The sequence below is a fragment of the Gossypium arboreum genome, chromosome 3, assembly GCF_025698485.1.
Source record: "Gossypium arboreum isolate Shixiya-1 chromosome 3, ASM2569848v2, whole genome shotgun sequence".
Classification (NCBI taxonomy): domain Eukaryota; kingdom Viridiplantae; phylum Streptophyta; class Magnoliopsida; order Malvales; family Malvaceae; genus Gossypium; species Gossypium arboreum.
The window spans coordinates 16,113,187-16,129,966 of NC_069072.1; the positions used below are offsets into that span (position 1 = coordinate 16,113,187).

The 16,780-nt window shown below is 36.7% G+C and overlaps 1 protein-coding gene and 1 non-coding gene across 2 annotated transcripts; one reads left to right on the forward strand and one right to left on the reverse strand.

Moving 5' to 3' along the window:
- Window positions 1–5,035: 5,035 nt before the first annotated feature.
- Window positions 5,036–5,142, reverse strand: LOC128291114 (small nucleolar RNA R71). The gene has a single exon (XR_008280890.1). It is a non-coding gene; the product is annotated as a small nucleolar RNA R71 (small nucleolar RNA).
- Window positions 5,143–5,656: 514 nt separating this feature from the next.
- Window positions 5,657–11,963, forward strand: LOC128290549 (uncharacterized). Its single transcript, XM_053026244.1, has 6 exons — window positions 5,657–6,199; window positions 6,304–6,454; window positions 6,650–6,733; window positions 6,812–6,980; window positions 11,445–11,819; window positions 11,930–11,963. The coding sequence occupies exons 1-6, from the start codon at window positions 5,657–5,659 to the stop codon at window positions 11,961–11,963; spliced, it is 1,356 nt and encodes a 451-aa protein (XP_052882204.1).
- The last annotated feature ends 4,817 nt before the right edge of the window (window positions 11,964–16,780 follow it).

Below are 16,780 nucleotides of genomic sequence, written 5' to 3' on the forward strand. Positions count from 1 at the left end.
ATATACCAATAGCTTGCATCTGATCGGGCCTCTACGAACAATCTTTAACCCGATGCTCCAATGATTCACACCTCATACATGCACCCAACTTCCTCCAACACTCACCCTGATGGCGTTTTCCACAATCAACACAGGATTGCGATCCAGCAGTAGCAGCAAGGGCCCTAACTTTGATATGTCCATCATCTCTAGGCTTTTTCTTAAACCTCTGAAAAGAATTTGAGGGCTCAGCATCCCTCTTACCTCTGCCTTTCTCTCTGTTCTGGCGCTCAGCACGCGTCACATCCTCGACGATTTTTGCCTTGTCAACCAGTGCTGCAAAATCCCGCTCCCTCTTAGGAGCTATCAAAACTCTTAGACCATCCCTAAGGCCATCCTCAAATTGAACACACTGCTTGAATTCTGTTGCCACTATTCCAAGTGCATAACGGCTCAATCGTAAAAATTCAGCCTCATATTCAACCACTATCCTATCTCCCTGAGTTAAGTAGAAATTCCTTTCTACGGGCATCCACATAGCTGACACCCACAAATTTATCTTGGAAAGTAGTCTTGAAAAACTCCCAGGTCAAATGATTGGCTTGAGTGCCCTCTTTGATGGTAAGCCACCACTGGTAAGCTTCGTCTCTCAGTAGAGATACTGCACCTTTTAACTTCTGATCAGGGGTACAGTCAAGGTCACCCATGATCCTTTCTGTAGCCTTTATCTAATATTCAGCCACATTAAGTGCAACTCTAGTAATACCCCTAAATATCTCTGCCCCATTAGACCTGAGTCATTCTGTAACCAACCCACAGCCCACATTACCAGTACCAGGCCCAGCAACCTTTTCCAGAATTCTTAACATCGCTTGGGACAGTGCATTGTCCCCAACCACTTGATTCTGAGCCCCTGTCTCAGCCATAAGTGAAGCTGATGCCTCTCTAACTTCCTCATTAGGCTAGTGTCCAAAAGACGAAGACCCAGCCCGAGCACCTCAGGGCCTCTACAGTGGCCTCTACCACGAGTACCCCTAGTGCTCATTATCAACTCGTGCTTTTATTTGTATTAAAATTTTTATGCCAATCAGTTATTATTCTAGTGTTTATTTCAGATGTTTTATGAACAGTATTATTTCAGAGTTCGTTTTAGCAATTCACCGTTCAAAGTTTACTCTAACTAAAGAGGCTTTCATATAGTTTTTACTACCTAAAATAGTCTTAGTAATATTTCAGTAAAAATAGTCAGAAGACTTACAAGATTGGCACGGAGACTCAGTGTACCACTACTTTAGTAAAACATTTCCACAGTTTTGAAAACCCAAACCCACAGTCGAGTTTTGTAACCTGGCTCTGATACCACTAAATGTAACACCTCAAACCTGGCCTAGACGTTATGGCTGAATCTGTGATGTGACATTGGAGTGTTTTTCCAAAACACAAATTGACAAAATCTATTTTTCATAGACACTTCTTTAGATTCTAAATAAAAGGTTAAGGTGACTAGTTCCTTGTGAAAACTCAAGTTATTTAAGCAAAATATTAATTATACTAGTTCCTCAAATTTTTAAAATAGTGTTTGTTATAGAAGCTTTTAAGAATGTATGGCGTAAGCGTGATAATTTCAGAAAAATATTAGTTTATGCTTTCTGGAAAATACGAGTCCTATTATTAACATGTAAAATTAAAGTAATTAAATCTCCAAATTAAAATAAACTTTAAAATGCCTTATTACATAACGAAAACCCAATATCAATTAAAATCTAAATTATAGTATTTTAAATAAATTAACTACGTTGAGTGGCCACCTTCGAGTCCTCCGTCACCTCGATCTGTCTAAGCCTAGGGATTTCATGCAAGATAACAGATGGGTGAGTTTACGAAAACTTAGTGTGTGAAATCCCAGAATAACAAACAATCAGAGCAAACGCAATTTGGGTCTAAGCCCGTTAGTTCGGGTTAGGGCCTTAGCCCCTTTTTCAGTAACAGTATCAGTATGGGCCTAAGCCCATTTCAGTAACAGAGGCAGTTTGGGCCTTAGCCCATTTCAATACAGTATGCAAACAAAGAATCCTACCCAATCCAACCGTTACACACCATCTCCATACCAGCCCTACGCACCATGTGGGGATAAAATCGACCCACCCAACCCTACACACCAAGTCGTACCGGTTTCGGTACTAAAACAGTATTTGCAGCAGAGCTGCTAGTAATAGGCTTTTAGCCTTTCAATACACTTCCTCCAAAATCATATATCCCACCCCATGTAATGCACTATAGTATCATATGTGTATGCAAAAATGTCATGCTAAAAAATAGTCATACATAATACAGGGGTATTTCAGTCAATTTACCTTACAGGGTTATATTGGTCATTTCATCAGTATAGGGTCTAAGTATACTTGCCGACCCAACAGTAAGTCCACAGTCATCTTAGGCGACCTGTGCAACCTTAATAGTCAAATAATGATAATGGGCCTTCAGTCCATATTGAGGGCCCATGTGGGCCCCTACTCTCATATGACCCACTTAGCCTAGAAATGGCCTTAACCATGTAGTTTACACAGCCTAGCCCACAATCTACCACACTTTGTGCGATTTTTTCGTATGCGGCCTATGGGCCCATTAGGCCCAATTCAGCCCAAATTGGCCCAATACCATTTCGACCCATGAAATCGATTAAGGCCATTTCATCGACCACACGGCCTCGTTTTACTACTCTACATGCCACATGGGCAGCCACATGCCAGTGTGGTGTCGACAACCCACTTTTTGGCATTTCAACTTTTTTCCGATCTATGCTAATAGCAGTGTGATTCCACACACCTGTTATGGAGTTGAAACTGAACCACTTCTGAATCGAGAACCTATGATCAACCACAACCCCTCATTAGTACAAATCCATCGTTAAACCAAACCAATATATCGAAAAGGATTCAAAAAATTCACTAACACTTACCAATCCAATAATCGTAGAATCCCACTGACTTAACCCCCACGTACTGCTCTAAAACTTTGCCCTTCACGAGAAATATTGGATCGATTGGTAAGTATTTTAAATCCCATATAGAATACATTGTACTTAAATCACTTACCCTAAAAATGGATAGACTACTTGCAAAGAGAGGGGTAATCGGCCCAAGCTTCCATTATAGGATCCACGGCCCTAGCATGATTTGGCAAAACACAATCGTTAGAGGAAGAACCTATATTCGGCCCCCAAAGAGAAAGAGAAGGGAAAGCCAAAACTTACTTAGCAGAGCCAATCGAAGTTCAGCTAGAAAGATCAATAATAAAGTGATCAAAACATACTCTTGCCACTAGACCAGTGAACTTTAGCAATTGTAAATCAAGAAGATTTGACCACAGCAAGAAGAACAAGATTTGAGAGAGAAGCTTATGGATATTCGGCCCCACAGAGAAAGAAACAATGAGAATGAACAAGGAAATATTTGGCTTCAGAGAAAAGGAAAAGAATGAGAAAAAGATGCTCAATCAGCCAAAGAAGAAGAAGAATGAGAGTTAAGATACCACTTGGGTATACGGCCAAAGAAAATAAGAGACTGTGAGGTTTTCAAAAGTATACGACTAAAGCCAAAAAAGAAATAAAGTTGCCAAAAACTCGAAGTATAGAAATTGGGATTGACCTAAAGCTAGCTAACACAAATCGGCATCCCAAGCCTATAGCCGAATTTTTTAACCGAAAGTACTCCAAAAATTCGGTCAACCTTTAACACACTAAACACCTCCCCACTCCCTACACAAACGAACACTCAAAGGGAGTCTAAAGTCCCTATTCGGCACAACATCTTCTCACCCCTCAACTCCCCACAATCACCTCCCCAAAATCCTCCACCAATCACTCAACCGATCAACTCCTATCTATATCCCCAAATTTACTCTTAGAATCTTGGCTACACACTCCTACATCCCCTCAAACACCCTAACTGCCCAAGCTTCAAAGTTTCAGTGATATACAACCACCTACACGGTACAATAGCAAAAAAGACATCCCTTGCATGCAGTAAGACTCAAACTCAAGTCCCTTAGCATATGCAACACGCCACTTACCACTAGGCTAGCAGGCTCTTTATGCCATGCTACCCTCACAATAATTTAAAAGTCTACTAGTTGGTGACAAGGGTTTATTCAAATAGAAGCAAAATTTTTGCTCAAGCCAAGGCTTGAACTCATGACTTCCAGACACTCCCAAAGCACCAAACTACTAAGGCAACATACATCCACATCACAAACACACAAAAATAAATTTAACAGGGGTTTTTGGGATTTGGGGCATTACATGATAACTCAATACTTACTTATTACTTGATAACAACTGTATACACTTGTACAAACCCGAGTGCTACCAGTTTTTGGCACCGTTTTCAGGGATTGTCAACTGTTTCCATAGTCATTTTTTGTGAAATTATTTATTTTCAATTTGGTTATTCCCAACATTACTAACTTATTGTTTTTTGTTTTGTGATTTTCTTCTCAAGTGTTTATGAGCATAGATCAAATTATCGATTTACTCCCAGTAGACCCTGAAATTGAGCGAAATTTCAGACAAAGAAGACGTGAACGAACAGCTCAAAGAAAATTCGAGATGGACCTTGGAAATCAGAATCAAGATCAAGGTAATGAAGCCGGTCATGTATGAAATCCCATCCTCATTGTCGATGATAGGGATCGATGCATCAGACAATATACTATACCACTTTTCAATGAGTTAAATTCAGGAACTAGAAGGCCAGATATTGAGGCAACCCAATTCAAATTGAAACCAGTGATGTTTCAAATGCTACAAACAGTGGGCCAATTTAGTGGTATGCTCACGAAAGATCCACATCTCCACCTTCGATTGTTTATGGAGGTGAGTGATTCATTTAAGATAGCCGGTGTGACTGAAGACGCACTGAGGTTGAAGTTGTTTTCGTACTTGTTGATAGATCGAGCACGAGCATGGCTCAATTCATTGCCACCAAGTTCCATATCTACATGACAAGAATTAGCAGAGAGATTTTTGGTTAAGTATTTCTCGCCTAGCAAGAACGCTAAGTTGAGGAACAAGATCACAACTTTCCAACAATTGGATGACGAGCCTTTGTATGAGGCTTGGGAGCGATTTAAGAAGTTACTTCGTAAGTGTCCTCATCATGGGATTCCTTATTGTATCTAGCTGGAGACATTCTATAATGGTCTCAATGCACATACAAGATTGATGGTAGATGCTTCTGCGAATGGTGCAATTTTATCTAAGTCTTATAATGAGGCTTATAAGATCATCGAGAGGATCGCAAGTAATAACTATCAATGGCCAACAAATCGAACAACTTCAGGAAGACGTGTAGCTGGAATTCATGAAGTTGATGGTCTCACTTCGTTATCAGCTCAGGTATCATCTATTTCCTCAATGTTAAAGCAGTTTACCGCTAATAGTACTAATAATTTTGTAGCTCAGCTACCAAGTCCATTTGAAGTAGTTTTCTGTGTGTACTGTAGGGAAGTTCATTCTTTCGAGAATTGCCCATTGAATCCCAAGGCAGTGTACTATGTGGGGAACCAATATCAAAATAGGAGTGGACAAGGACCTCAATCCAACTTCTATAATCCTTCATGGTGTAATCATCCTAACTTTTCTTGGAGCAACCAAGGAAATGGACCAAACAACAACTTTATGCAGCATAGACCTAACCAATCTCAAGGGTTTAATCAAAAAGCTCCAAAACCACCTCAAGTTAAGGCATCAAATAGTTTGGATAACTTGTTGAAAGTGTACATGAAAAAGAATGATGATTTGGTCCAAAGCCAAGCAGCAACACTGAAAAATTTGGAAAACCAAATGGGTCAGTTAGCTACGGAGCTTCGTAAAAGACCACAAAGAACCTTGTCGAGCGATACTGAGAATCCAAAAAACTTGAGTAAAGAACATATCAAGAAAGTGGCATTACGCAGTGGTAAAATTTTGGAACCCCGATTGATTGATGCCGAAGACGAGCCTGTTGAAAAGGAGGAAAGTCAACCAGCTGTAGAAATTCCTACACCAAAAGAATCAGAAACTGCAAAGACTGACATGGTAAATCCTAACTTAGTTAATTCATATACTTTAACATCTTATTTGGATGCAGATTTACCTACTCAGAAGAGTTGTCCGGCCCAATTGAAAGTTCCATCACCTCCATATCCACAAAGATTGCAGCAACACAAGCTGAAACAAGAGGTGCAATTCAAGAAGTTTTTGGATGTTTTGAAGCAATTACACATCAATATTCCATTAGTGGAGGCTTTAGAAAAAAAATGTTGAATTACGTGAAGTTTATGAAGGATGTACTATCCAAGAAGAAACGACTGAGTGGGTATGAGACTGTCGCCTTGAAAAAGGAGTGCAGTGCGTTCCTGCAGAACAAGCTGCCACCAAAATTGAAGGATCCAAAAAGCTTTACGATACCCTATAACATTGGTGAATCTTACTATGGTAAAGCTTTGTGTGACTTAGGAGTAAGTATCAACTTGATACCTATTTTTAAGATGCTAGGGATAGGAGAAGTAAGACCTACAACTGTGACGCTTCAGCTAGCGAATCGATCTTTAGCATGCCCCGAAGGAAAGATCGAGGATGTTTTGGTAAGAGTCGATAAATTTATTTTTCCTACTGATTTCATTATTCTAGATTTTGAAGCAGATAAGGAAGTGCCAATTATCCTTGTTAGACCTTTCCTAGCCACGGGAAGAACGTTAATTGATGTGCAGAAAGGCAAACTCACCATGCAAGTTCAAGATGATCAGGTAACTTTTAACATTCTTAAAGTGATGAAATTTCCCGATCTGACAGAAGAGTGTTCAGTTATGGAAGAGTTGGAAACCTTGATTTCTATGGAAAGTAATTTTGAAGAAGATCCATTAGAGAAAACCTTTGAGTTTGACCCTTTAGAGGATGAAGAAAGTGAAGAAAACATGGTTCTGGTGGAAGCCAATCTGAGAAATTTTATTCAGCCCACACGGTTTGAACTATTGGAGTTGGAAGTCAGAAAATTTGTACAACCTAAATTGTCAATCGAAGAACCACCTACACTCGAACTAAAAGTACTTCCTTCCCATTTAAAATACATTTATTTAGGTGACTGTTCCACCATGCCTGTGATTATTTCAGCAGAACTGAAAAAAGATCAAGAGGAGCAACTAATTTCTGTTTTAAAGAAACTTAAGAAAGCAATTGGTTGGACCATAGTTGATATTCAAGGTATAAGCCCTTCATTTTACTTGCATAAAATTATTCTAGAGGAAGGTGAGAGAGCTCGAATTGATGGGCAAAGGAGGCTCAATCCTATTATGAAGAAAGTTGTGAGAAAGAGAGTGATCAAATGGTTGGATGCAAGAATCATCTATCTTATTTCAGATAATTTCTGGGTAAGTTTAGTACAGTGTGTACCGAATAAATGTGGAATTACAATTGTTAAGAATGTGCGTAACGAATTGATCCCAACAAAAATTGTTACTGGTTGGAGAATTTTTGTTGACTACAGAAAGCTAAATAAAGCCACTCGGAATGACCAATTTCTGTTGCCTTTTATGGATCAGATGTTAGATCGACTGGCAAGTAATGAATTCTATTGTTTTTTAGATGGTTATTCGAGATATAACCAAATAGTTGTAACCCTGGAAGACCAACATAAAACAACTTTTACTTGTCTGTACAGTACATTTTCTTTTAGGCGAATGCCTTTTCGTTTATGTAATGCACCTGCAACATTCCAACGATGTATGATGGCAATATTCACTGATATGGTCGAAAATTTTGTTGAGGTTTTCATGGATGATTTTTCTGTTTTTGGTAACACTTATGATACTTGTTTGAGTAATTTGGCTAAGGTACTGAAGAGATGCGAAGAGATGAATCTTGTCCTTAACAAGGAGAAATACCATTTTATGGTTAAGGAAGGGATTGTCTTAGGCATAGAATTTCAAAGAAATGAATTGAAGTTGACAAAGCAAATGTCGACATAATTAAAAGGTTACCAGCCCCAATGAATGTGAAAGGAGTTAGAAGTTTCTTAGGCCATGCTGGTTTTTACCAAAGGTTTATCAAAGATTTTTCAAAAATTTCTAAACCTTTTTTTTTTTTGTTAGAGAAAGATGCAGTGTTCGATTTTAACAAAGCATGTTTAGAAGCTTTTGAAGAGCTGAAAAAATGGCTAATCTCAACCCCCATAATCATTACACCCAATTGGAGCACACCTTCTGAGTTGATGTACGATGCAAGTGATTATGCTGTTGGAGCTGTGATGGGTCAAAGAAAAAATAAAGTGTTCTACTTCATTTACTATGCAAGTAGAACATTGACGGGAGCCCAAATCAATTATACGGTAACTGAAAAGGAACTATTTGCTATAGTCTTTACTTTTGAAAAATTTCGCTCATATCTTATAGGTACCAAAGTTACAGTATTTACTGACCATGTAGCCATTAAATACTTGCTCACGAAAAAAGGTGCAAAATCGAGGCTAAATCATTGGATACTTTTACTCCAAGAATTTGACCTTAAGATCCAAGATAGAAAAGGTGTAGAAAATCAAGTAGCTGTTCATCTGTCGAGGTTGGAGCAAGATGAGGTATCTCGATCACATGTGCCTATCAACAAGAATTTCCCAAATGAACACTTATTTGAGGTAAGTCAAATTCATGAAACACCTTGGTTTTATAATTTTTCCAATTATCTTGCATGTGGAATAATTCCTCAAGAAATAACATACCAACAAAGGAAGAAATTCCTTCATGATAGTCGGTATTATTTCTGGGAAGACCCGTTCTTATTTAAACAGTATGCAGATGATATAATCTAAAAGTGTGTAGCTGAAAGTGAGATTGCTGAAATCTTATATCATTGCCATTCATCTCCAAGTGGGGGACACTTTAGTGGTACACATACTGCAGCTAAGGTTTTGCAAGCAGGTTTCTTTTAGCCTACACTATTTAAAGATGCTTATGCCTATGTGAAGAACTATGATAGATGCCAAAGGAGCAGAAACATATCAAGGAGGAATAAATGCCCTTAATAAATATTTTTGAGATTGAATTATTCAACGTATGGGGCCTTGACTTTTTAGGCACATTTCCTTTTTTGTATGGGAACAAATACATCTTAGTTGCTGTGGACTATGTATCCTAGTGGGTTGAAGCTGAAGCATACCCTACAAATGATGCTAAGGTAGTCATGCGATTCTTACATAAGCATGTGTTTACACGATTTGGGACACCAAAAGCTATTATTAGTGATGAAGGTTCTCATTTTGTGAACAAGTGGCTTAAGTGGTTGCTTGACAAATATGATGTGAAGCACAAGATTGCTACTGCTTATCACCCCCAGTCTAATGGGCAAGTTGAAAGAGTGAACCACGAAATCAAAGGTATCCTTGAAAAGGTAGTACGCCCCAGTAGAAAAGATTGGTCTCGAAGGCTCGATGATACATTATGGGCCTATCGAACAGAATTTAAGACACTGTTAGCAATGACTCCTTATTGGTTGGTTTTTGGGAAGGCATGTCATTTTCCATTAGATTTGGAGAATAGAGCTCAATGGGCTTTGAAGAAGTTGAATTTTGATCTTAAGCAATCCGGTGAGAGAAGGATGTTACAATTGGATGAGTTGGAAGAGCTGAGGTTGTTTTCCTATGAGAATACCAAAATGTATAAAGAAAGATCAAAAAGATGGCATGATAGTCATATACGACCTCGCGAGTTTAAAGAAGGTCAGAAGGTTTTATTGTTTAATTCAAGCCTGAAGTTATTTCCTGGAAAGCTGAAATCCCGATGGAAAGGACCTTATACCATCTATCGAGTTTATCCTTATGGAGCTGTTGAATTATACGAATATTACGGAGGTATGTTAAAGTCAATGGTCAACGTCTCAAACATTATTGGGATGGTAACATTGAGCAAGTTGAACCCTCGTTCAAATTAACAGACCCTTGATTTTTCATAAACTTGTTTTGTAAATAAATAAATAATTAGGATTTATTTTCTTAATTTAGTACATTTAATTAAATCTGTCTAAGGAGATTGGAACTTAAGCGAGACCATTATGACCCCTCCAACCTTTCCTGAGAATTAATTGAATGTAATTTATGGAGAAGAAAATTTCTAATTAAGATTTAAAAGTTTTTTTTAGTTTCATTTGTTTTGTTTAAATTTTAAATTTTTATGTTAATAAAGGGGGTCAAATTTGGCCCAAGTACTAATTAGTTTTTTTTAGTAAGATACAATCTGAATTTGAGGCCTAAGACAACAAAAAGAGGGAAAACTCCACACCTATTGCCGCCACTTTAATTGTATACCGCCCAAGTAACCTAAATGTAGCTAAGTTTTTGCCACATGTTGCCCTAATTTTTCCCTATATAAACCCCTCTTCGTTCTACTATTTTTCATATCCCTCAAAGCTATTTGCTTAAACCCCAAAATCATTAAACTTTTCTCTTGTGCCGTCAACCTCAAATCTCGAAAGAAACCCTAGTTTCTCTTCCTCCTCTGCCAAAATCATCTAGTGCCACTGCAAAGAGATTTTTGAAGCGTCGCTGCTGCTTTTGTAAGTCATTGTCGCTGCCGCACATTGCCATCGTCACCACCGCATGCCACCGTTGCTGTCACACACTATCGTCGCACCATTCTTGCCGTGGCAAGGTTGTTTCCGTAGCAAGTTCTACCCACCTTGCCGATTTCTCTTTTTCCCTTGTAAGCAGAACTTTGCCAAATTTTTGGGAAAATACCATGTCTCGCAAAAGAACTAGATCATCGAAAACTACTCCTGAAAACCCAATTGTGATTGATGAAGAAGTGAAAGAGAGATTTGATTCAATTTTCAAGCATCAAGTTATGATACCGAAAAAAGGTTTTAACTTGAAGAGTAATGATTTCATGGTTGTCCCTATGCCAATTAGAAAGACAATCAATGCTCTCAAGTGGGAACGATTTTAAGATACTCGTTCACTTCCCGATGATGAACTAGTTCTATGCAAGTTTGACCACACAAGATGTGACTGAGGTCATCATTCTAAAGAAAAAGGTACCTCTTACTTCTAAGTCCATCAATGATTTGTTTAACTTACCTGATGTTGAAGAAGATGAGTACTACCCTATGATGGACAACATAAATTGGGATTTTCTTCAACAAGTACTTAATGTTGTGAAAATCCGGGATCCCAATGGATTATAAGAAAGTATCGAAGCCATTATTGCCGAAGAGAATACCTAAAACTAGTAGCAAAGGTATGGTTTTATTTTGTTCGCTACAGTTTTATGCCTATCTCACATAGTTCCACCATCTCGATGAAACGAATGCTCTTGTTATATGCAATCTTGACAGAAAAGTCCATTAATGTGAGGAAAATTATTCTCAATGAGATTTATTACTATGCTAAAAAGAAGACAGGAAGTGCTTATTTCCCATCATTAATCACTTCACTTTGCTTAAGGGACCATGTTAAAACACAAGCGAATTTGAAGGGGCAATATGTCCAAGGGTGCATTACAAGTCATGATCTTGAAAAGTTAGTAGAGAAGGTGCATGAGCTGAATCAAGGTGAGCAAAAAGAAGCAACTGAGCCAGATACTGAGGAGTCAACAAATGAAACCGAAACTGAATCAATTACAGCCACTGAAGTAAAAGAATCTGATAAGGAATCAAAAAATCCTAAACCAGTTGAAGGATCTAAAAACCTTGAATCAAGGGTTGAGTTAAAAGAAGAACCAGTCAAGCTAAGTGTTGAACCTGAGTATACAACTCCCATGCTAACTTTTGCAAGTACTTCAAGGAAATCAGAGTTGTCAATATTGATGGATATGTGCAAGTTCACGCACAATCAACAACAAACTTACTGGAAATATGCAAAAATTGGAGACAATTCGATTCGAAATACTTTTAAGAATATCTCTAGCACTTTTGTTCCTGAGTTCCCAGATGCCATCTTTTAGACATGGACAGAAGATACTGATTGTACAAGTGGAGAAGGAGATAAAGAAGACAAGCGGAATGAGTCAGAAAAATAAAAGGGGGATTTTTGTCTTTTATTTATTTTTTTTAGGTCTTTAGGAATTTGTTTCTTTAGTAATTAGGATTTAATTTCTGCATAATAAAACATAGCAAGCATGAATAAATGTTTCTTTAAAAAGAAAAAGACTAAGTGATGTGGTAATGGGAATGGACATATCTAGGATTAGATTATGAGGAAAGACTTGGTATTTAAGTAGTCTTAATGACTCACCTCTCTTTCTTTTTAACCTTACATGGTGTTTAGTTTTCATTCATTATTTTGTTCTTTCAATGAGGACATTTCTTCTTTTTAAATGGTGGTAAGGCAAATAATTGCTCAAAATTTTTAAAATTTTCAAGTATGTTTCAATCATTTCTTCTATGAGTATTTTTTAATAAATGAATGTTTAGAGAAATTCTTTGTTAATGAGATAGCTTGTATGCGAGCATGAATGATGCTTTTATCTGAGTGATTGTATGTTATCATGAAGAATGGAATAATTGTATGATCTTAGTCTTAGGTAATGTTTTCCATGACAACTTAGTTTCTTTTGAGATTAGACATGCATGAAGGTTTATATCTTTAGAATTGACTTAGTAAATTTCTTCAGGCGAAATCCTAGGAGACATAAAAATCTAAAATGATATTGGCACTATTTCTTTGGATCGCTTGAGCCTTTTCAAACCCACCTTATGATATTAGACCCTTGAAACTACAATTTTCAGCTTAAAAGGTCTGTTTATTGCAATGAACCTACATTACAAGCCATATCTCCATCTTTTGAAGTTATCCTAATTTTGTGCACCTATCTTAACTAAAGTTGTCTTGGTAAGCAATGTTTGAGGAAATTTTCATGTATGTGCTCATTTGAGGAAATTTTCATAAGGATGTATGTGCTCATATTGAAAAAAAAAAGGAGTGAAGAAAAGTTTGCTCAGTTTCCACAAAGAAAAAAGGTATGAGCATGAGTTCAAAATAAGTTTAGGGGTATTTCAAAGAATCACTTAAAGAAAAAGGTTAAATTTCGAGAAATCCAAGACAAAATTAAAGGTTAAGATTTTGAAACCGACATGTCTCATCTCTTAAAATTCCTACCTTTAACCGAGCCCCATTACAACCTTATAAAAGACCTATTGATTTGATGATTATGTCGCCTACATTAGTGGAGAGGGAGTTCTAAGTTGAACATATGAAGATCATAAATAAGCCTTATGATTGCTTGCTTGATTGAGGAGAAATTATGTTGAATGAAGAATATTATCTATGGCTGTGACATATATACATACTATGATTCATGTTGGCATATCTTGAAACTTAGTGTAAAATTTTCAAAATGTTTGTATATGAATTACTTGTTAATGAAGAAGATCGATGAGCATGAAGTTATTAATGAATGATTATGGGATAAAGATTCATGTTCCTGCACAAATTACCAAATTTTGCTTTAGCAAGACCTTGTGCTGTGCATGAACATTACTCGGGACAAGGTGTAAACTGAAAGATATATAGGATTTTTCCTATATAATTCGTCATCTTTTTACTTAAATTTGTTATTAAAACCAAGTAATTGCTTAATAAATTAATGAAATATATGAAAATATGAAATTAGGACATAGAAATTATTAAAATGTGATTTTATGTTTTATTATATAGTTTCCATGCGAAAAATGGTTTCTTTTATATTAATTTGAGCATATTATATTTTCAAGCTATAAAGTGGGTCATGCATGATTAAATTAAATAATAAAATATAGAGTTATATTTAATAATTTATTTTAATATGTTTCATTAATAAATTGGGTTTTAATTAATTAAGTAAGTAAATTGATTAATTAAAGTTGTTAAATTATTTTCTTTGGTCCTCTAAATTATCTATTATTTTTGGACAGGTCTGAGAGCTTTATTTTGATTACAAAACCATCCAAATGGAGGACCAAATCAACCCAAAATTCAGCTGCATGTGGATGTTCATAAATCAATTTTTCGTTTAATTGCACAAGGTCCTTGAAGAGTTGAAGAAATCGAAGATTTACCTGGAGATTTGCAATTGACCGAGTCTTGATCCTGATGATGTTGTGGCACTTAAATCAAGAAAAAATCAGCCACACTTCCACAAATCATGACCGGCCACCCTTGGAGGAATTCTCAAAAGATGGACACTCCTATTTTTAGCAAACTAGCTTCCTTGCCTCACCTACAAATAAGACCCCATTTCTCACTTTTCAAATCATCCCTCACTCATTCATCATTCTCTCCTCTCTCAACTCTCTTAGCCCTCACGCCTATCATCATCTTTGCATAAAGATTTTTAGTAAGTTAGCCTCTTAAAGAGCCCTTGGTTGGCCACCTTGGAGATCCATCAGCAAAGGAGCAAAGCGAAGGAACGAAGGAGCCCTTGTCAGTCAGAGTTTTGGGTGACAGCCACTTTGATTTGGGTTTAATCTTTCTTTTCTTTAACTTAATTCAAGAATGTTTGCTATGTGTTTACTGTTCTTGTTTACAACAATGATAGCTTAATTTTATTTAAGCTAGGATGATTATTTTGATTGAATAATATTTATTTGATTCATGCTTTTAATATTTGTGCCTCAGTCGATCATGTTTTCAATTAAAATCAAGTCTGTATTTCGTTCATACATGATTGAAATGCACCTGAATTAGCTAAGCGATCCTAACCAGATGACAGCTAATGGACACATAATTGAAATGTGCATGCTCAATTTAGATTCTAACCCGATTAAATTGCAAGTTGCATAGCAACCCTAACCAGGCTCTGTTATCTGCATAGTTTTTAGATTTGTGTGATTAGACTGTTTCAAACCTAACACGTCCCTGTTACCTCACATGAATACTAAGAAACTCTTAGTAAATAAGGATCAGTAAAATGCATATTTACTAAATAAAGGATCCGAAAGGACCTAATGTGGTTTACAAACTCATGAAAGATCAAGTTGCCTTGGAATGTTTTTCTGAATATTAATAATCATATTGATAATAATTTGAGTTTAATTAAAGTAATTGTCCTAGCTTATTTATGTTATAATTGTTGCTTATTGTGTTAATTATGCTCAAATCTATTTCATTCATATAGTTTGCATACTTAGGATAAATTGCATTAGGGATCATTGCATTAGGATAAATTACATTAGGGATCATTGTATTTAGTTTCATATACTTAATTTTTCATCACGTCTCAATTATATTGTTTTTTATTTATCAAGTTGTTAATATAATTTTACAAATTAATTGGCTTAGCACAAATACAATCCCTGTGGAGACGATAACTCGATACTTATTACTTGATAAAGACAGTGTACACTTGCACAAACCCGAGCATTACAGGGGAAAAAATGATTGTAAATAGAAAGATTTTATACGGTGGAAGGTCATTCGGGAAGGGTTATAAATAGCTGAGAAATGACTTCTCGAGGATACTTCTTCTTCAACTTGTTTCATTTTTCATATTCTTCTTTAGTAGCTCCTAGAGGAGATGGTTACAAGAAAACTCTACATGGAGATATGATCATGAGGTTTGAGTAGGAAAAATAGAGAATCCAACAAGCCGGTAAGGTTCTTAGCCCTTTGGTATATATAAAGTTAAGAGAATAAAGATTAGGATTTCTAAAATCCATTTGAAAGGGTTTTGCGTTTTTCTAAAAATCTTGAGTTTAATCCAAGATTTGGTTGTCATTCTTAGTTTCTAGGAGAATAGAAGCTCTGTTACTAGGAAAAGCTAAGTTGATGAGGCAAGGAAGCACCAGGTGATATTTTGTACTCAAACCCTGAACTGCTAAAGTATGCTGCATGATTGTATGAGTTATTTAGTATTAGTCATTCTAGTTGAATATGCATGATGTGGAAGGGAAATTACTAAAGGGATTAGAAAAAGTTAGGATTTGAGAAAAATGGTGATTTTGTTAGATACCACCATCTGGTGTTGCTATGTGTACCCGTCATGTGAGAAGCTCGGGGCCTTGCGGAGGGAACACTACAGTGTTCGGGCATCAAGGTTAGGAATGGTGAAATAGAAGAATGGAAGAAATGCTAAGGAAGGGTAGATAAGAAAGATCATGGCTAAGCCATGGAACCGATCAAAGACTATACGCCTAAAATGAGTAAGAACCTAGTTAAGAGACACTATGGCATCATGATTAAGATAAGTAAAACCATAGTTGAAAGATGTTATGGCATCATGATAGAAATGAGTAAGACCATAGCTGAAAGGCGCTATGACATCATGTGAAAGCATGCTAGAATGACTAAATAAGATTAATACCATGGCTAAAAGACACTATGACATCCTTTGATGGTCCGTCGGAATAGTAAACACAGGGTTATATTGTGTAAGACCATAGCTGAAAGACGTTATGGCATCATAGTTAGTCTGAAGAGACAATAAAAATGGATAGTCCAATGAGACATTAAACACGGGATAATCCAATAGGACAATAAACACACTGATAACACATTAAACACAGGATAGTCTGACGAGATAATAAACAGGGGATAGTTTGCTAGGACACTATACTCAGGGCAGTCCGCCGAGACAGTAAACATGAGGATTTTGAGGCGTAAGACCACACCTCGACTATGGCAACTGATAGAGTCTATCAGGACATCAAACATGGGATTAGGTGAGTAAAACCATAGCATGACTACAATAACTTGTGGAGTCCGTCAAGACACTGAAAATAGAGTAGTCTACCGGGATAACAACCATTGGTGGATATCAGGACAGTAATTGTGGAAAATCAAGAAAATATGGAAAAATGGTTAGA

What these genes read in the sequence shown, in the direction of transcription:
- LOC128290549 (XM_053026244.1), top strand. Translation starts at nt 5,657, where the DNA reads ATGCAGCATAGACCTAACCAATCTCAAGGGTTTAATCAAAAAGCTCCA. An exon ending in GTTAATTGATGTGCAGAAAG is followed by an intron (nt 6,734 to 6,811) that starts GCAAACTCACCA and finishes CCGATCTGACAG; the next exon opens with AAGAGTGTTCAGTTATGGAA. An exon ending in ATATTGATGGATATGTGCAA is followed by an intron (nt 11,820 to 11,929) that starts GTTCACGCACAA and finishes CTGAGTTCCCAG; the next exon opens with ATGCCATCTTTTAGACATGG.